At 54.1% G+C, this 20,007-nt stretch overlaps 1 protein-coding gene across 2 annotated transcripts; it reads left to right on the forward strand.

The window, feature by feature from the left end:
• SERINC2 (serine incorporator 2) lies at positions 30 to 19,223 on the forward strand. 2 transcript variants are annotated; one of them, XM_018057395.1, is made up of 11 exons: positions 30 to 318; positions 857 to 907; positions 11,606 to 11,767; positions 12,832 to 13,022; positions 13,465 to 13,544; positions 13,889 to 14,026; positions 14,668 to 14,837; positions 16,553 to 16,643; positions 16,924 to 17,065; positions 17,918 to 18,133; positions 18,648 to 19,223. In XM_018057395.1, the coding sequence occupies exons 1-11, from the start codon at positions 304 to 306 to the stop codon at positions 18,781 to 18,783; spliced, it is 1,392 nt and encodes a 463-aa protein (XP_017912884.1). In that variant the 5' UTR covers positions 30 to 303; the 3' UTR covers positions 18,784 to 19,223. The 2 variants fall into 2 exon arrangements, with proteins under 2 accessions (XP_017912884.1, XP_017912889.1); XM_018057400.1 differs by lacking the exons at positions 30 to 318; positions 857 to 907 and adding an exon at positions 3,825 to 3,936 and having other exon boundaries at positions 18,648 to 19,216.

Here is a 20,007-nt window from a genome sequence, read left to right on the forward strand (position 1 = left end):
ATGGTTGCTGTGGATATTATTATTGCGGTTACTTCAACTTTGCCTCAAACTCCCAAGCACCCTTTGGGAGGGAGGGCAGCCTGGACAGGGGGCTGTGTGGGGGGACAGTAGGTGGATGGTGTCTTGTTAATGCCTCTCCCCAGATGCTCCCCCAATCCCAAGCCCTCATTACCTACATGAATATTCATAAGGGATAACTTCAGCCCTGCTCTGTAAATGGGTCAGAAGCAGGAAGTGGAGGCCAGTGCAGAGAGCGAAGGCAAGGGGACAGGAGGCTCAAAGCCAGAGTGCATCTGAGTCCCCATGGACGGGAGGATGGTGAGAGAGATGGGCAAGGATGGCTGGGAGATACTAGGGGGTACCAGGGGCTTGATCAGGGGATTATTCCCATACTGCACATTTGAAAACTGAGCCCCAGTGAGATCAGATAAGAGAACTCTTGGGGTGAGTGGCCCAAGAAGCCAGAGCTTGCTTCCTTGGGATCTGGAGAGTTTAGCATCTGTCTCGGCTGGGTGATGGGCACAGGGGGATGGACCAAATGATCACTGCAGTTTTCTCTCAATGGACATAGTTTACATGGCATTATATGGTTGCAAGAGCTGTGGTGATCCTGAATCCCAACCCTCCAGTGAGGCTCCAACAGAATGGGTGATTTGCCAGAATCACACAGCTGCTGACTCCAGTCTTGCCCTTGGAGGTGTAAAAGCCAGAGTGATTCTGGTCCCTTGCAAGAGATTTAAGACTGGGAGAAAGGTGGGTGGGTTGGTCAGGATACCAAGGAACGAAGCGTCTTTATCCACCTCCTCACTAGTCCCCTGAGATAACTGCAGCAGAAACAATGATTTCCATTTCACAGATGAGAAGGATGAGGCTGGAAGAGGAGGAGGCACCCGGACAAGGCAACACAGTGAGTTTATTGCATGGGGTGGAGAGGGGTCTGCCCCTCTATCCAGGGCAACGCAGGGATGTGAGAGCCCAGTTTGGCATCATGGGTAGGGTGAGGGCACGACCTCTGTTTTTCCTGTTCTGGAAAGCTTCAATCTAAAAAAGTCAGAAGGGGCTGTCTCTCTACACTTGCAAGCATATTAATCCCTCCCTCTTTTCAGATGACTGCCTATTTCTTAAAATGCTTTCCAGACACTCACAACTGTTCTGTGAGGTTAAGCAGGATAATCATGCCGAATTCAGAGGAGAAGTGACCTCCATGACGGCAGAGGGTATGAGAGGCGGTGACAGAACCAGGGTGTCAAGTGTTGCTTGTTGAGGTCTTGAGCAATTTCTTTTATATTTATTTATTTTTGGCTGTGCTGGGTCTTTGGTGCTGCACTAGCTTTTCTCTAGTTGCAGCCAGCCAGTGAGCAGGATTCTCTTCAAGGCGGCTTCTCTTGTTGCAGTTCCCAGACTCTAGAGTACAGACTCAATATTTATGGTCTCTGGGCTTCGTTGCTCTGAGGTCTGTGCGATCTTCTTGGATCAGGGATTGAACCTGTGTCTCCTGCATTGGCAGGGGGACTCTTTAGCACTGAGCCACCAGGGAAGCCCTTTTTTTTTCTTTTTTTAGAGAATATTTTTATTTATTTGGGTGTGCTGAGTCTTAGTTGCGGCACGTGCGATCTTTTCATTGCAGCATGCAGGATTTTTAGCTGCGGCTTGCAGGATCTAGTTCCCCAACCAGGGATCAAACCGGTGCCCCCTGCATTGGGAGTGTGGAATCTTACCCACTGGACCACTAGCCATTTTCTACTAGACCAGGTCTTGGAAAGGGAGGGATTGAGGGATGGAAAATTTGACCCTTGGGACGGAAATGTCAAAAGGAGATGACCCTGGGGTGGGTGGCCATGAGAAGGATTCACTTCAGACTGCTGAGTGGCAGCATGAGGACACTGGGCTTGTGGGAAACATTCAGTTCATTCCTTCATTTGGGGCACTTTCACTGCCTTGCTGTGCCCAGGTCAGGGGAGGGACCCACAAGAGGTGAATCAAACAGTCCTTGGGTGGCTCAGAGTCGCTTAAGGGTCTCAGACTAGGGCTGAAGACATGATTGGACAGGAAAAGAGGCACACTGGGTATTGCCACATCTGCTTTCACCCAGAGGCAGTAGGATGTCGGGGACAGGCCTGGGGTTCTCAGACTGGGGCCAGGTTGGGTGGTCTTCTAGTGCTGCCCGTCTGAGCTGTGTGGCTTTGAGCAGCAATAGCAGCAACCACAATAGTCATAGCTGATTTGTATTAAGTCCTCAGTTTACATCTAGCACGTCACTTTACTTCTTTGAACCTGTTTCCTCATCTGTAAAATGGGATGAAGTGGGAGTTAATCTACTTCTCAGGGTTACTGCAGGGCTTGGATGGGACCATGTAGGTGGGAGAGTTTGGGGCTTCCAGGTGGCTCAGTGGTAAAGATTCCGCCTGCTGATGCAGGAGCCGTAGGAGACACAGGTTTGATCCCTGAGTTTGGAACATCCCCTGGAGGAGGAAATGGCAACCCACTCCAGTATTCTTGCCGGGATAATCCCACGGACAGAGGAGCTGGCGGGCTACAGTCCATAGGGTCACAAAGAGCCAGACATGACTGAGCACGCAGCACGCAGGTGGAAGAGTTTGGTATGAGCTTAGCTGTGTGGTAACTTTAGCTATCTGTGAGGCCATAAAGGAGTCCCATGTTTTAGAAACGCAGAGATGCAGGAGGCTAGTTATCCCTACTGGGGCCAGGTAATGGTTTCAGGGCAGTGGCTGCCCTCTTCACCGAGAAGATACAGGATAGAACCAAGAGTTTGAAGGGTTGCTGCTGCTGCTGCTGCTGCTAAGTCGCTTCAGTCGTGTCCGACTGTATGCGACCCCATCGACGGCAGCCCATCAGGCTCCCCCGTCCCTGGGATTCTCCAGGCAAGAACACTGGAGTGGGTTGCCATTTCCTTCTCCAATGCGTGAGAGAGGAGGATAAAAAGGACTTTTCAGGGGGAGGGTAACCTGTGAACAAGTGTGGAGGAGGGAAAGTGTAGGGTATGTTTGCAACACAATGAAGGCTCAGGCTGGCGCCCGACTGGTGAGTCATCAAGGATGTAGGCAGGCCCAGATCTCTGACCCTGGGGCCAGCTTCGAGGCACACAGATTTCTTCCCTAACATTATCCCACCTGTGGTTGGGTGAGGAGAGAGGGCTGGAGGGTGAAGCGAGTGTAATTACAGAGCCCTGCTTCTGGGTTTCTCCCACCTCTCTGCGGGATGGTCTGACAGGGATGTGACCCACCCATCCCTCTGAGCTCCTTAGCTGGGGGCCAGGTTTGGGTGTTTCTGGGGGGAGCATGTGGTCCAAGCCAGGAGTCAGTCGAGCTTGAAGAACAGGTGTGTCCTAGAAGTGGGGGCAGGGAGCGCACACCTGACTCTTTGAAGAAGGTATCCTCATTTCACAGACGGGGAAACTGAGGCTCAGAGAGGTGAAGTGACTTGCCCATTTCTTTGTCCAATCATGCAACACTTCGGTATTGGGCAGAGGCTATGCCAAACGCAGAGGAGTCCCGTGTGACCATCTCTTGGGGTAGGGAGAAGTGTTGTTGAGGTCGTGTTGTGGCCTCGCGGGGAATCGAACCCAGGTCTCCCTATTTCCAAACCATCAGTTTGTATCAGTACGTGAGTCCAGTTGCGCGCCTTGCGCGGCAGCTGGAATCCCCGGAACCCCCATTTTCCTTTTGGTCCCGCCCAGCGCACCTGCCCCAGGTGAGTCCCAGGAGGCCCCAACACAGCCGGAAAGCGGCGAGCGGTTTCGCCAGGTGGGGCGGAGCCGGGCCGGGGCGGGGCAGGGGGCGGGGCAGAGGCGGGGCCAGCCCCGGGCTCCTGGAGCCGGACAGGAGCCTGCACCCCTCGGCCCGCGCCCCGCGCCCCGCACCCCGCGCCGCCGCAAACATGGGGGCCTGTCTGGGCGCCTGCTCCCTGCTCAGCTGCGTGAGTCCTGACCCCGTCGCCCGCCCGCGCCGCCTGCCCCTTCTTCGGGCTCGTACTTTTGTCCTGTCTTCTTCCTCCAAATAGTTTCTTCTTTTTCCTTCCTCCAACTTGTCTTTCTGGGCCCGCACCCCGCCTCCTCGCTCCTCGGGTACCCTGGCTCATCGAGTCCTCCCACCCCCATTCCGGGCCCGCGGGCGCCGGAGACGGCTGGTGTCCGGCGATCGGGTTACCGCGGGGGAAGGGGTGGGGCGCCCCGGGGCGGGGGGAAGGGAGTGTCCTGGGCGGGCGCCCCTCCAGGGGACTGGGGAGACTGAGGCCCGGAGCTCGGGGCGGGGATGGGCGCTGCAGCCCCAGTTGGCCCAACTTGGAGTCGTCCTGGCAGTGCGCCTCTCGTCTGCCTCCCGGACGCTCTCTTTGTGTGCCTGCCTGTCCCTGCCCCTCTCTGCCGGGTGTCCTCTGTTTGTCTGTGTGTCAATCAGGCTGTCTGTCCCTGCCCGCCTGCCTCAGTTTGTCCCTTTGTATGTGTCTCATATCTGTCCGTTCGTTCGTCCGCCTGTCTTTGTCTTTCCGAAGCCTCTTAACATCTGTCATTGTCTGTCTTTATGGTTCGGGCTGTCAGTTTCTCCGTGCCTTGTTCCTGCTTTTCAGTCTGGCTCAGGCCAGACTCCTCGGCACTTTTCCAGTGAACCCCAGACCTTTCCCTCCTAGTCCCCAGGGCAGGAGTGGGGGTTGGGGAGGAAGACCCTCTCTGCCTTTCTACGCCGGTCTTGAGCGAGCTTGAGTCCCTCTTACAGGTTACCGCCAACACCGGCCCAACTCTGGGTGGGGAAACCCAGGACCTGAGGGAGGTTGGAGTGTGTGGGGGCGGGGAGGGACTACCTGGCCATCTCCTCGGGGACCTGGGGAGCAGCCAGCCTCTGTTGGCGCTGCTGCTAGCAGAGGGGAGGAGCGTCAGCCAGACCCCGGCGGGGAGGCCCCTTCTCCTTTCCCCAGCCCCCTTTCCTTTCCCTCTTCCCTTCATTAAATCTAAGGTTCATTCAAGGCAGCCCCCGCCCCCTTTGCCCTACACAAAGAGGAGCCGAGAGGAAGGGGGAGGTTCTGGTGGCTGCTGAATCCCAGACTTAACTTTCCTTTGTCCCCGATGTGTGTGAATGATAGGATGGGGGTGTTGGGGCCCACAGCTGGGGATCTAGAGAGATGTACTTTACAGCTATTTTCTGAGAAGGGTGTCTGCACAGAGAGGCTATAGAGTGGGTCCCTGGACCCTTGTCCCCTCTGGGCCTCCATGTTCACACCTGTGAAGGGTGTCTGTGTGTGTGTGTGTGTGTGTGTGCACGCACGTGTGCATGTGCAGGAGCTGATTCCTGAGATCTCTTCCTGCACAGTGACACCAAGGTTTGGGTTGGAGCTCTAGCCAGAAAGGGTTTGCTTCCTGGTGGAGGAGGGAGAGTTTCCTTGGAGTTGACTAGAATTCCTTCTTGCTGGACTAGCTTGGGGGTGGGGGAGGTTGGTGAAAGGAAACCTGCCATTTCTGGGTGCCTCTGTCTCTCCATCTGCCTCCTTCAAGATTTAAAAGTGCCCCACCTTGTTCTTGGCACCTAGTCAGCTCTCCAAACAGGAGCTATTGTTATTATCATTTTTAAAAGGTGGGTGGAGAATTCCCTCTGGAATCGATTGCTGGTCTCTGAGTCAGGCTCCTGCAATGCTGAATCAGAAGGCACCAGACAGGCCATGGGTTATAGATGAGGAAGCTGCAGTCCAGAGAGGTTAGCCGACTTGCTTAAGGTTGCACAGCGAAAGGAGGAAGATCTGCACAGTCAGGATTAATATCTGATCCCTAGTCTAGGCTTCTGCCCACGTCTCCCCTCCCTTCATATTCTGGGTGCTGAGGGACAGGGTTGGCCCAGAGTAGAATCGGGAGGTCCGGGAGGTTGCAGGTATCTAATGTCTGCAAGGGACCTGCCCCTCCTGTTAGGAGCCTCCCCTTGGCATTCTGACCTCTGATGTTTACCGGGTAACTTACTACATGCCAAGTGCTGTGCTGAGCCCTTCACCCGTGCCATATGATTACCTACCTACCCTACTCCCCCCACAACCGTGACAGAGTTAACTTATTTTGCAGATTGTGATACTGATGATAGCCACCATTGACTAGGTCCTTACTGTAGGCCCAGAACTCAGAGCCCAGCGGTGTAGTGAGTATTTTGTATATATCCTTTCATTTAGTTCTCACAGTGACCCCAGTGAGGAAGTTAACACTATTCACAGCTGAGGAAGCTGGATCAGAGAGAGAAGACTGTTTTCCCACAGCCACATAGTATTAAGTGGTGCTGTTGGGCACTGCTGGATAACCAATAACAATGTTTCAATGGACACTTGCCTGAGAGGACTGAAGTTCTAATGAGGGATTGTCAGGCATCTTTAGGGGGAACATTTTGGCATACGTGGGTCCCCTTGGTCAGGTGCAAATCTGTCGTAGCAAGTAGGGAATGCAAGTGGCTGTCTCTTTTATTTAAAAAAAAAAGAGTTTTATTTATTTATCTACTTTTGGCTCTGCTAGGTCTTCATTGCTGCGTGGACTTTTCTCTAGATGCAGAGAGTAAGGCTACTCTCTAGTCGCCAAGTAAGGGCTTCTCATTGTGGTGGCTTCTCTTGTTGCGGAGAACGGGTTCTAGGCAAGCAGTCTTCAGTAGCTGCAGCTCACGGGCTCTTGAGCGCTGGCTCGGTAGTTTTGGCACATGGGCTTCGTTGCTCCGTGGCATGTGGAATCTTCCCAGACCAGGAATTGAACCCGTGTCCCCTTCATTGGTGGGTGGGTTCTTATCCACTGCACAACCAGGGAAGTCCACAAGTGGCTCTCTTGGTCAGTGTTTGTTGCTGGACTGAAGGTGAGTCCTGGCCAGGAGGAGATAAGATAGACCCACTGGGGATGGTAGTCACCAAGCAGGTCAGCACAGGGTGAGTTGGACGGTCAGCAGATACTTAGGGATGGCCTTTTACAGGCTAGAGAGTATGAAAGACCTTCGCATCAGACTGGTTGATCTGGATCCTGGCTTGGTCTGTTCTCAGCTGCGTGACTGAGAACCTCTCTCCTTGTCTGTAAAGTGGAGAGTACCATAGTATCACCTCTCAGCATGTCGGGAGGGTTCTGTGGGACTTAGCCTGAAGCTGGCGTGCAACGGCTGCTCTGTAAGCGCCCGCCAGTGGTAAAGCGCTGGACACCACATTTGAGGAAGTGGGGAAGCTGCTGAAACCCATGGCTGTCTGATGGGCAAGCTGCTTCACCGCCCTGCCTGGAAGCCCATTTTATGGCTGAGGAAACTGAGTCCCACAGGGGTGAAAAGAGACTTGTCTAAGGTCATCCTGCCAGCTGGCGGCAGGGGCACGACAGGGCCCTCTCCCCTTCACACTGCATCGGGGAAAGAAGTGTGCTTGAAGTAGTCTTGGGCCGCCCTCTTCTCTCCTGTGTTTTGTCTCGGGCTAGGGTGGTCAGCTCGGAGAAGGCGATGGCACCCCACTCCAGTACGCTTGCCTGGAAAACCCCATGGGCGGAGGAGCCTGGTGGGCTGCAGTCCATCGGGTCTCGAAGAGTCGGACACGACTGAACGACTTCACTTTTACTTTTCACATTCATGCATTGGAGAAGGAAATGGCAACCCACTCCAATATTCTTGCCTGGAGAATCCCAGGGACGGGGGAGCCTGGTGGGCTGCCGTCTATGGGGTCGCACAGAGTCGGGCACAACTGAAGCGACTCAGCAGCAACAGCAGCAGCAGCAGCAGCAGCAGGATGGTCAGCTAGCTCGGGGGTGCCACGGAACCTTGCAGCTTATAGACGCTCCGGCCTGGGGTTTTCTGAGTTCTGAGTTCTCCTTTCTGAGAATCTGGCTGGTGCTACGATTCCACCAGTCTAAGTTCTGGTGCTTCTCCACTGCTGCCTTTCCCCTGAGTGCATTTGGGGAGGGCTGTGTTGTAATCTGAGTGTAGGAACGGTGTAATAGTCTACCTTGGCCTTTCACGTTGCATCCCAAGCATAGCCTGTGTTGCTGTCAATCTAGAGATTTTCATCTTTCCTACTTCTGTACCATTCCATGGGGTCAGTAATCCACCACTGTCCGCTGGTGTGGGGCAAAAGAGGTCATTTGCAATTTCTTGATATTCTAATAAGCTGATGCAACCTAAAGCTTAGTGCCTATTTTAGTTTTTTTTCTTAATTTAAAATTTTTGTTTTTTCAATAATAAAATCAACTTTATTGGGGTACAATTTACATTTAACTGTATTTAGTTTCATATACCTATTTAAGTGTTACCAACACATCTGCTCCATCCAGTAGAGAGATCCCACTTAGGGGAGTACCATGGTGCAGTGATGGGCATTTAGTTATTTTCAGCTTTCCCCTATTGTTTTCCTCATGTGAACAGTGTCACTGTGAACATCCGTGTGTATGTGCGTGTGTGGGTGTCTGCTTTTACTCTGTGGGCTGGTATTTGTGTAGGAAGAAGTGGTTGGAGTGATCCCCAGAGGTGGGGAGTGGAGATCAGAATGTGTGAACAACTGATGCTCCAGAAGCAGCCAGGGTGGGAGGAAGGGGCTGTGTGTATTTCTGTCTCTCAAACCTGGTCTCTCTGGCTACCAGCCAGGTCCTTGGAAGCCTGAGATTTCGGGTATCAGAAATACCTGGATTTTTATCTCTGAGAACCAGAGTAAATTGAAAGGCCAGCCTCCCTGACTGCAGTGTGACAGTTTTTCTTGTGTCTCAAATGTCTCAGATGGAAATGGTAACAAGCCAGAGCCTGGCTTGGCCTGGGCGCTTGGGTACTTTGTTCTTGAGATCAGTGCCTGTTGTTGTTCAGTTGCTCAGTCATGTCCGACTCTTGGTGACCCCATGAACTGCAGCACGCCAGGCTTCCTTGTCCTTCACCATCTCCTGGAGCTTGCTCAAATTCATGTCCGTTGAGTTGGTGATGCCATCCAGCCATAACATCCTCTCTCGTGCCCTTCTCCTCCTGCCTTCAATCTTTCCCAGCATGAGGGTCTTTTCTAATGAGTCAGCTCTTTGCATCTGGTGGCCAAAGTTTTGGAGCTTCAGCTTCAGCATCAGTCCTTCCAATGAATATTCAGGATTGATTTCCTTTAGGATTGACTAGTTTCATCTTCTTGCAGTCCAAGGAACTCTCAAGGGTCTTCTCCAACACCACAGTTCAATTCTTTGACACTCTGCCTTCTTTATGGTCCAACTTTCACATCCATACATTATTACTAGAAAAACCATAGCTTTGACTATATGACCTTTGTTGGCAAAATAATGTCTCTGCTTTTTAAGAACACTGCCTGTTGGCCTCCCTTGGTTTTCTTGGGCACTGGAGGGATTGTTTTCATTGCTGGGGTGTTTTGAAATTAAACGAGACTGCCATCCATGACTTAGCAGACCCTGGTGCAGACAGACTTGGTCTCAAATCCTAGCTCCTCAGCTTACTTGCAAGGTGACCTTGGTCATGCCATCTCCCTGAGTTTCAGTTTCCCCGTTTATACATGGGAGGTTACAACATACTTCATAGAGTCAGTGAGGCTTAGTCTAGACAAAGTGCTCACCAGTGTCTGGGACAGAGTAACTCATCATAAATGGAAGCCATCACTATTATTACTGCCATCCACTTGCTGTGTGATTTCTGGCAAGTCTGTTAACCTCTCTGATCTCAGAATGCTCTTTATGGCTTATAAAACACTATTTCTGTCATTTGCTTATCTTCTCACCACCCCACCCCCCAAGTAGCCATGGATAGGAGTCAGGGCTATGGGCGGGGTTTGCAAGATACAACCAGAAATTGATGGATGGGTGGATTGTTATGATTTGGACCCTGAGGGAGAATTTTATTTTGAAGGCATTTCATTTAGCATCCAGTCTGTGCTTGGCTTTGTGGGTGAGAGGTTACAAGGGGCATTCCCAGGGGCCTTTCCAGTCTGAGGGAAGAGGAGGGAGGAGACGGGAAGGCAGCTGCACCGCAAGCAGAGTGTGCAGTGCCCCTGTGACCAGTCCAGAAAGTGGGGGACAGGGTCTCAGAGGAGCCAGGGACCCTTTCAGCCTCTCTCTGCAAAGCTGGTCACTTAGTAGAAGGCTGTTCCTGTCTCTCTCCTCTTTGGGAGGTGGTGCCCAATGGCAATGGAGGCCCGTTGCTCATAGGAAGAACACCAGGGTCCTGTATGTGGCTGCCAGGCCCCACCAGCCTGGCTGACCTCACTACTCACTTGCTCTTGAAGCTTTGGCCACAAGGCCTTCTTTTCCTTCCTCTAACACTCAGCTCCTGCCCGCCCCTAGAGCCACTGCAGGCTCTCTTCCTTTTGTCTGGAACACTCTTTTTTCGTCTTGGCCAGGAGAGTGAGTCCACACTGTTCAGCTCTCAGCTTAAATGGCATCCCTTCAGGGCAGTGACTCGCCACCTCCCATCTAAACAGGTGTAAGAATGTGGTGAGTTGCTTTCCTGCCCTTGAAAACTCCAGGAGGGTGGAACCTGTGTCTGTTGCCCTCCCAACTCTCACATACCTGAATGAGGAGTCAGAGCTGTCTGGAGGAAGAGAAACAGTGACCCACAGATATCTGGATGTGGGCCCGTTTCCTCCAAGGCTGGGCTGTGGAACTGGCTGCTGTGGGGTGAGGCTACAGCTACAAATGGAGTGGCATCACCAGCCCCCAAGTGATTTCAGCCAACCCCCAGAAGGGAGGGGCTGACAGAGGGCAGAGGTGCCGAGACAGAAGGGGTTGGACATCTCTGCTATCCAAACTGGTGCAGCCCCAGGGCAGGAATCCCAGCCTCTTATATCCTTTATTCCATTCATTCAGCAGATGTTGAGTGATCAGCACCTGCTGTTTCTTGAGGTCTTAACATATGTCTGGTACCATGCCAGACACTTTACACTCATTCAACAGATAGTCCCTGAACTCCCAATGATGTGTCAGGCCTGCTTCCCATTTCTGGCACCTCCACGGTGAACAAAACAGACAAACCCCCCTGCCCTGGTGGAGCTCACATGTTAACAATGAGAGGCAGGCACCATGAGTCAGCTGTGAAGCCAGTCAGGTGGTTGTCTAAGTCCTTTGGAGAAAAATAAAGCAGGGAAGGAGGACAGGGAGCCTGAGGGAGTTAGAATTTAAAATCCTTTTTTTATTCTTAAAACTGCCATGTGAGAACCAGGTACCCTCTGACTTCCATTTTATGAAAGAGGAACCTGAGGTTAAGAGAGAGTAGGTAAACTGTATAACGTTACATTGCTAACCAGCGACAGGCTTGGCCTTCTGGATTTTTTTTTCCACTCTGCTTCATCTGAAATAAGAAAACAGTGTGACCTCAGCTCTCTCTCTCTGAAGCCACAGTAACCCCTGAGGATAGATCCAGGTTTGAATCTGTGTTCTGTTGCTTGCTGGCTGTGTGTCTTTGGGCGACCCAGCCTCTTCCAGCTTTGGTCTGCTTCGCCTCTCCCTTGGGCTTGAAAGTTAAATGGGGTGACATCTGGGGAATAGGTATCCTTCCGTAGTGTGGCATGGGAGGGCTCTGTGTAGGTTTGGAGATATTGACCAGGCAGCAGGCAGTGGGCCCCAGGAGGATGCTGCGGGCTCGGGCGGGGAAAGGGAGAAGAGGCAGAGAGTAAGGTGCCGTCCCCGCCCTCCCTGCAGGCGTCCTGCCTCTGTGGCTCTGCCCCCTGCATCCTGTGCAGCTGCTGCCCCTGTAGCCACAACTCCACGCTGAGCCGCCTCTTCTTCACCGTCTTCCTCTTCCTCGGGGTGCTGGTGTGCGTCATCATGCTGAGTCCTGGCGTGGAGAGCCAGCTCTACAAGGTGAGCTGCCTGCGGGACCTGGCCTCTGGCGAAGGCTCAGCTACCAGGGGGCCCAGCTGATCAAGAGGTGGGCAGGACAGGGAGGGTTTGGAGTGAATCACAAATGAAAACCAGTGGACCGCTGAGGATGAAACCCCCTCCGTGTTCCCCAAAGCCCACCTCCCCCTTAGCACCATTTGCACACCCCACCCCCGCCCTGGCACCATCCTTGGCTGTTAGCCCCTCTGTCCATAAAGGAACACGACTACCTTGTCATTTACCAGGGAACCTGGAGATTCGTTTTAGCCAGACTCCCAGTTTTCAAGAAACACCAGTTTGATGAGCCCGTGGTGCAAAAAGTAAAAAAGTAAAAAAAAAAAAAAGAGATGGGCGGAGTGTCCAGCGCACTAATGATCCAAGCTTGACATTAGGGGGGTTGTTTCTTCACATTGGGAGGAGGGTTTGATCCTCCTTGTTTCTCATAAGCCATGGTCCCCTTGGGGAGTCTCGTGAATCGTTACTGCCCCTGCGCCAGACAGTGGCCCAGGGCAGGCTCTCCCTACTTTGATACATAAGCCCAGTTTTGAGAGTCTTGTCTTCCTTCCATCTCAATATTTCATAGCCAGTGACACAATGAGGCCAGAGGTTCTGACATGCTAGTGTGCACAGAGGCTTGAATCCCCTGGGGAGTGTGCTAGAAATGCAGAATCTCAGACTCCACCTTAGAGACTCTAGTTCCACAGGACAGGGGACCTCAGTGGATTCTGATGTAACTGGTAAGCGGAGAGTGCTTTGGAAAACCCTGCCTCGGACAGTGCGGTGTAGTCCTGGGGTTGTGAGATGATAGTAGGGAAATTAACAAGATCTAACTGGACGTCTGTCCCTGGGGGGCTCACTCACGGGACTTGAGCGGCAAAGGTGGGTGGGAATGGAGATGGGTGGTGGATGGAGGTGGGAGGGACGGACTGCCGTCTCGCCCAGGCCTCCTGGGAGAACCTCTTGCCTTGGTCGGGGGAGGCCTGGGCAGAGTCACCTTGGGTTCTGGGTGGGGTGGGGTGTTCCAGCTGCCCTGTCTGTCTCCACAGCTGCCCTGGGTGTGTAATGAGGGGACCGGATCCCACGTCGTCCTGCAGGGCCACATCGACTGTGGCTCCCTGCTCGGCCACCGCGCCGTCTACCGCATGTGCTTCGCGATGGCGGCCTTCTTCTTCCTTTTCTCTTTGCTCATGATCTGCGTACGCAGCAGTCGAGACCCCAGGGCTGCCATCCAGAACGGGTGAGGAGGGGGCCCCACCTGCATCCTGAGGCCCTCTCGCAGTGGATTTCCCCATCCTCTGCCTGTCTCCAGACCCTACCTTCAGACTCAGGAGCTGCCGAAGCCAGGAGGACGCAGCACAGAGATCAGTTCGTTGAGCAGTACCCATTTCTCAGATGAGGAAATGAAGCCCAGGAAAGACAATACATGCCTCTGTATTTACAATTTAGTGGCGTAGTTGGGGCTAGAAACCAGGTGGCCATCCTCACCCCTGATTGGTCCTTCCCTCTGCCCCTCGGGACTTTTTTTAAGGCCAGGACAGACTCTCTGTGCCCATCAGATCATCAGAAGGTCCCCGCCATCTCTCCCAGTACCTGTCCTGTGGGGATGGGATTCTGGGGGGCCAGCTTTTCCTCTCCCCTACTCAGCTCTCTAGTCTGACCTGCCCATTTCTGCGCCATAGGTTTTGGTTCTTTAAGTTCCTGATTTTCGTGGGCATCACTGTGGGCGCCTTCTACATCCCCGATGGCTCCTTCTCCAACAGTAGGTGGCCTTGGTGGGGAGGGATGGGGGCCACCAAGAGGACTAAGCACTGGTGGGTACTGCTGTTTGCACCCAGGAGACAGGACTCTGGTGCTTGGCCACGTGGCCTTTGGGCAATTCTGGGGGTTAAGGGGACCTGCCTTGATACCCAGCCTGTACCCTGCTACAAAGCATCTCTGTGTGTGGCCTGGGGCTCCCTGAGGGAGGGGACATCAATACAGGGTGTGGCATGAATGACTGTTGAATATATGAAAGTGAGTGTGGGAAGAGACCCTGGAGGGTGCCTGCCCTAGGCTGCTGCCCAAGGCTGGACCCCCTTGCTTCCCTCCCCTCTCCCCACCCAGTCTGGTTCTACTTTGGTGTCGTGGGCTCCTTCATCTTCCTCCTCATCCAGCTACTGCTGCTTATCGACTTTGCGCACTCCTGGAACCAGCGGTGGCTGTGCAAGGCCGAGGAGTGTGACTCCCGCGCCTGGTATGCAGGTCAGTGCTACCCCGTGGCCTCGTGCAGGGGCTGAGCTAACTGAGGAGGGGGTTCCCTGAAGGGCGACCTGGAGGGCATCTCAGGCTGCCTGCTGCCTTAGGACAGGAACTGAGCCGTCCGTGGCAGATGGAGAGAAGGGTATGTGTGGGCAGGGCGGCTGATCTGGGCGGCTGAGGTGGGTCAGATGAGAGCTGCACTGGAGGGCCCTGGAGGGGGCTGGTGGAGCAGACCCTGCAGAATTGACCACACCCAGCCCGACCAAACTTCAAATGACCCCTGGTTATTGAATCCCCAGTAGCAGAATGGGTCCTTTTTCAGATCGGTTTTCTGAACCGGTCGAGAAGAAAGGCTCACGTGGGGTTGGTTTGGTTGTCACACCTCCCCGATCCTCGTGCATCTAGTTCACTCTTTGAAACACTGTTCTCTATTCATTGTCTTTATATTTATGGTGACCGTATTTGTGGCACGTGAATCATTTTAGTTCAGGGTGGGGTGGGAGCTCACAAAGACTGGATGAGGACGGAAGTTTAGCAGGCACTCCTTGGAGGAGGAAGCTGGCGACCGAGGCCAGATGACTGCCCGATGAGGCATGGGGGTCCTTGTGCCTCCAGACCCACCTGCTGCTGCCCCTCCCTCCCAGGCCTCTTCTTCTTCACCCTCCTCTTTTACGCGCTGTCGATCGCGGCCGTGGCGCTGCTGTTCGTCTACTACACCCAGCCTGGTGCCTGCTATGAGGGCAAGGCTTTCATTGGCCTCAACCTCACTCTTTGTGTCTGCGTCTCCATTGTTGCTGTTCTGCCCAAGATCCAGGTGAGAGCCCTGCCTGTCTCTGCCCAACTTGAAACCAGGCCCCTCGGTGTGTGGGACTCCTTGTAGGAACCTTGGGGGCTGGGAGCCGGGTCTCTCCATCACAGAGGCTGGGTGGAGTGTGGGCTCCCAGGTCAGCCTCCTTTGGTTAGAGTCTCGACTCTTGCATTTACATGCTGGCTGTCTTTGGGAAAGTGCCTTAACCTCCCTGTGCCTCTCTCATCTCAGATGTTAAATGGGGACAATAACACTTTTTGGAGTTATTCTCAAGATGGAGACTATGTTTGTGAACACAGAACAGTGCCTGGCCTATTGATATCCATCAGACATTGGCTGTTGTTATCATTATTTCAATGTTATCAGTTTTTATGCAAATCAGGAGAATATTAGGAAAGAGCACTAAGTCACGATTCCTAGACACCTCAAGAAGTGGTGTTAGGAGGTGCAGTTCCAGTTTCCAGTCCCAGACTATCTGGGATAATGGGTGGGGGCTGCCAAGGCCATCTTTTGTTCTTCAGAAAGGAGGCCTTCTGGGTCCAGTGATATTTCATTTTGGGATATCAGCTCATCAGTGGTTTCAGAGGTAGCTTAGATAGTCTTTGAGGATCCTCAGCAGAAAGGTTGGGAACCTTCCTTTGGGCCAGAGCTTCCTTTTGCCAGTGAGAAATTGGAAGCTCAGAGAGGGTGATGAGGGTGATTCCAGGTCCCACAGCAATCAGTACTCATTCAGCAAATACCTCTTGGGCACCCACTGTGTGCCAGGCACTCTTCTAGATGTTGGGGATACAGCTGTGAGCAAGAGGAGAAATAATAATAGCTGACAGTTAACAGCATCTATTGTGTCATCTAGTGCTCACCCCATCATCATCCCCACTTGCCAGATGAGGAAATAGAGGCTTAAAGAAGGAAGGAGACCTTGCCTAAGGTCACATGGCTAGTAAGGGGTGGAACTGGGATTTGAACCCAGGCAGAGTGGCTTCAGAGCCTGTGCTCTTAATCATCGAGTTCAGATGGGTATTTTCAAGTGTGTGTGTGTGTGGTGGGGCCTGGGAAGGAACAAGCCAGGTGAGGAAATGAGGCCAGGTGAGATAACTTTGGGTTGTAAGTGCCATGTAAAGAAATGAATGGAATGTGGGCTGAAAGGGAGGTGGGCTGGCAGGGCAAGGGGCTTCTGCACTCAGCGTTTTCAGGGCCTTCTGGGGGGTCTTGTTTAAGCGGAAGCCTGAATTCTAGAGAGGGGCTGTCAGGGCAGAGATGTGAGGGAGCAGCATGTTGGGGGGAGGGCGCGGTGAGTGCAAAGGCCCTGAGGTCGGCGAGGACTTGCCGGAGGCTGAGACAGAGAGGTGGCCACTGTGGCTGAGGAGCAGGCGGCGGGGACAGGGCAGGGCGGGGGGGTGGCCAGGTGAGGACGGAAGTGGGGTAAAGGGAGGAGAGCTTTAACTCGAAGTGTGAAGAGATGCTGCCCTTGAAGGGTGTTCTCAGTGGGGAAACAAGTTGGGTAACGGTTAAGAGAAAAAATTAGGGCTTCACCTTTGGGTGGGCAGGGTTGGGCAGTGGGTGGCCCAGATGGTATGTTCTCCCAAAGGGTGTGGGGTGGGATGGCCCCAGGGTGGTGGGGGTTTCTGAGGTCCCCCAGTTGGGTGTGAGTGGGCTGGGTGGGGCTGGGGTGGAGGGTACCGGGTTTGGCAGGAGTCACACTGATGGGCCGCTCTCGCCAGGATGCCCAGCCCAACTCGGGTCTGCTGCAGGCCTCGGTCATCACGCTCTACACCATGTTTGTCACCTGGCTGGCCTTGTCCAACGTCCCCGGTGAGTAGATGCCTGGGTTCTGGGAGGCCTGGTCTTCTTCCTAGGCTGGGGACCTTCAAAGATGTCAGGGACACGCTGACATTCCAAGACTCAGTCCTTCTGGGACGGGGGAGGACCCCATCATTCCTGGAGCTGTCTCTGTTGTTTTTTCTAAGTGCTATCGCTAGGACTTGGACGGTTGGATGTGTGTCTGTCTGTCCATCTGAGCTCATCCTCTGGGCTCCCTGGCTGATCAGACCTGGCCTGCGTGGGCTGAGGGTGACCACGCTCCCATCCCCAGATCAGAAATGCAACCCTCACCTGCTGACCCACTTTGGCAACGGGACGGTCCAGGCAGGCCCCGAGGGCTACGAGACCCACTGGTGGGACGCGCCGAGCATCGTGGGTCTCGTCGTCTTCATCCTGTGCACTGTCTTCATCAGGTAAGCGGAGGGTGGGCGCAGGGGCTGGTCTCTGGGAAGGAATCATGATTGGGAGCCCTGAGCCACAAGTGAGGGGAGGGTGTGGGAGCCAGGACACCCAGCTCAGCAGGCGGTGCTTTCTCAACTTGATGGAATGGGCTGGAATCCATGTCTTCGTTTGCTTTGTTTCAAGATATGTGTTGGGTCTTCAAAATTGTATATGTGTCTTGAACTATTCAATATAGTAAAAAATGTCAAGACCTCATTATAGAAAAGTAATGATAACAAAAATCACTGTTATTTTTATTATGGAAAGGAGGCAATAGCTAACCCTACTTCCTTAAAATGAATAAAAGGAAACCAAATGTAACAGCAGGTGAGCATTATTGCAAACAGTATTAATGAATGTAATACGTGGGATGAGCCTTTGCAATACTAGGTTCTCAACACATGCTTATTGAAATGGCAGGTAAACAATCAGAATAACAGGGGCTGTTTATTTGGTGTCTACTCTGTGCCAGGCACAGTGCTAGGGGTTCACACTGATATTCCATTTAATCCTCACCACCCCTGTAAGGGAGGTACTGTTATCTCTGATTTTATAGACAAGGAATCAGAGGCTCAGAGAGGTTAAGTGCCTTAACCAAGGTCACACAGGAAGTAGGGGTAGAGTTGAGAGTCAAGGCAATTTGTTAACTCCAGGGCCGAGGGCCTAACCACCAGGCCACCGGCTCCCAAGGCTCGGGGACCCTGGTGCCCATGGTCACTGTGACCAGTGCCGTGGTGTGTGAGGCCCCCTGGCGCTGCCCATTTGCTCACCTTGGTGGTGCTGGTCTGACAGCTGTACCCACACTCTCCCCCCACCTCCCATAGTCTGCGCTCCTCAGACCACCGGCAGGTGAACAACCTGATGCAGACGGAGGAGTGCCCGCCCGTGCTGGACGCCACGCAGCAGCAGCAGGTGGTGCTCTCTGAGGGCCGGGCCTTCGACAACGAGCAGGATGGCGTCACCTACAGCTACTCCTTCTTCCACTTGTGCCTGGTACTCGCTTCTGTCCACATCATGATGACGCTCACCAACTGGTACAGGTGCGTGGACGGAGCCTCCGTGCCCGCAGTGTGCCCCATGCCTTCCCCTCCGGCCCTGTGCTGGGGCTTTCCTGGGCCTTGCTCAAGACTTGGGCAGGGAGGTGTCTCTCTAGGACCCTCCAGGGAGCCTGCCCCATCTCTGCCTCAGTTTCCCTGCCCGTGCCTGGTCTGCTCAGTAGCTGGTACCTTCGCTGAGTGCCTGAGAAGTGGGGCTCATGGGAGGTGAGGCTGGGCCTGGGCAGGGCAGACCGAGTTTGCAGATCAGGCCGACTCAACGGATGTGAATTTGAGCAAACTCTGGGAGATAGTGGAGGACAGAGGAGGCCTGGCGTGCTGTGGTCCGTGGGGTTGCAGAGTCAGGCTTAGCAATTGGACGGCAACCACAACAAGGCCAAGTGTCAAATATATCAGAGATAGGACTAGAGCTACAGGGTAAGAGCCAGAGGTGAAGTCAGGGGTCACAACTGGATCCTAAGGTTGGGGCCGGGCTCACTAGGATGATGGTGTGTTCCAGACCTGGTGAGACCCGGAAGATGATCAGCACATGGACTGCCGTGTGGGTGAAGATCTGTGCCAGCTGGACGGGGCTACTCCTCTATCTGTGGACCCTGGTAGCCCCGCTCCTCCTGCCCAACCGCGACTTCAGCTGAGGCAGCCCCCTGCAGCCGGTCCAACCTGGTGCCTCGGGGCTGGTGACAGCAGGCTGAGCCCCCGCCCCCCTCCAGGGCTTGCCCCTGAGCTGGGCCCCTCTGTTCTTAGTGCCTTCAGGGAGGATGAGCATCAGATCCCTCCCTGCCACTGCCCCCAGCTCCCCCTCCAGAGCCGCCTCCTCCTTGCCCCTACTTGCCCACACTCACCTTCTTGCAAAAAACGGGCCCCTTGTTCTAAGGCTCCCCAGGAGAGGGTCTTGAAGGAGAGAAGCTCTGAGAGCTGCCCAGAGCGGAAGTGCTCACTGCAATGGGGTGCCCGGCACTGAGGCCCCGGTCTTCCTGACCACACACCCCGGGACAGCCCATCCCCTTCCTGGACTCCGTGCCTTACTGAGTCTCGCAGGCTCCGCCAATAAAGAAGCCAGTGCGTGTGCCTCCCATGTCTTTGCCCCTTCCCCCTCAAGGTGGGTCCCTTCCTGACTGGGGACCACTCTGGCGGCTGGGAACAACGTCAGGGCAGAGGGGGCTGAGGAGCCAGACCATGGGGGACCTCAAAGGTCAGAGAGAAGGGTCCTGGCTCTGCGACTCGGTCATGGAGAGCCTGAGGGTGGGGGCTATAGACGAAGGAGGGGCTTTGGGGAAAGGGAGCCTTGGGGGGGTCAGAAAAGGGGGCCCTGGAGCAGTGTTAAGTGATGAGGCCAGAGTCAAGTTGTGGGGGAGGGGGTCATGGGGGTGGCTGAGAGGCTGCCTCTCATGTTACCAGCGCCCACCCTGAGGTCTTCCAGGGTCTGCTGAAGCACTTGTCACCACGCTCCACTTCTTCCTGCTGTAGACTTGGCACCTGCCCTGGGCCCCAGGGTGCAGTGGAGAAGAGTATGTCCTCTAACGTTGGCCAAGCTGGCCCTGATCCGCTAAACTGCAGCAGCTATGGGGCTCCTGTGGGCCTGGGCAAGTCATTCCCCTATAGGCCCTGGCTCCTCATTCAGCAGATGGAAAAGACAGCTGTCAGGCTCAGATGAAACAGCCTGCTCATCTCTGAAGGCACACAGCCAAGTGCAGGGGGGTGAAGAAGCTCCTAGCTTTGGGCCCCTGAGTCTGGTTCTTGCCCTTGTGATGTCCATCGCCAGGTCATTGGCCCCTTCCATTTGTGGGGATAACAGATAGATATTGATGTGCTGGGGTGGTTCACTGGGGCCTGGGATGCAGTGGCCAGGGACACAGGCC

The sequence above is a fragment of the Capra hircus genome, chromosome 2, assembly GCF_001704415.2.
Source record: "Capra hircus breed San Clemente chromosome 2, ASM170441v1, whole genome shotgun sequence".
Lineage (NCBI taxonomy): Eukaryota > Metazoa > Chordata > Mammalia > Artiodactyla > Bovidae > Capra > Capra hircus.

Bases quoted from the DNA above. Each gene is read 5' to 3' on its own strand.
- SERINC2 (XM_018057395.1), top strand. The intron at 13,545-13,888 runs GTAGGTGGCCTT...CTCCCCACCCAG, and splicing joins CGATGGCTCCTTCTCCAACA to TCTGGTTCTACTTTGGTGTC. The intron at 14,027-14,667 runs GTCAGTGCTACC...CCTCCCTCCCAG, and splicing joins CTCCCGCGCCTGGTATGCAG to GCCTCTTCTTCTTCACCCTC.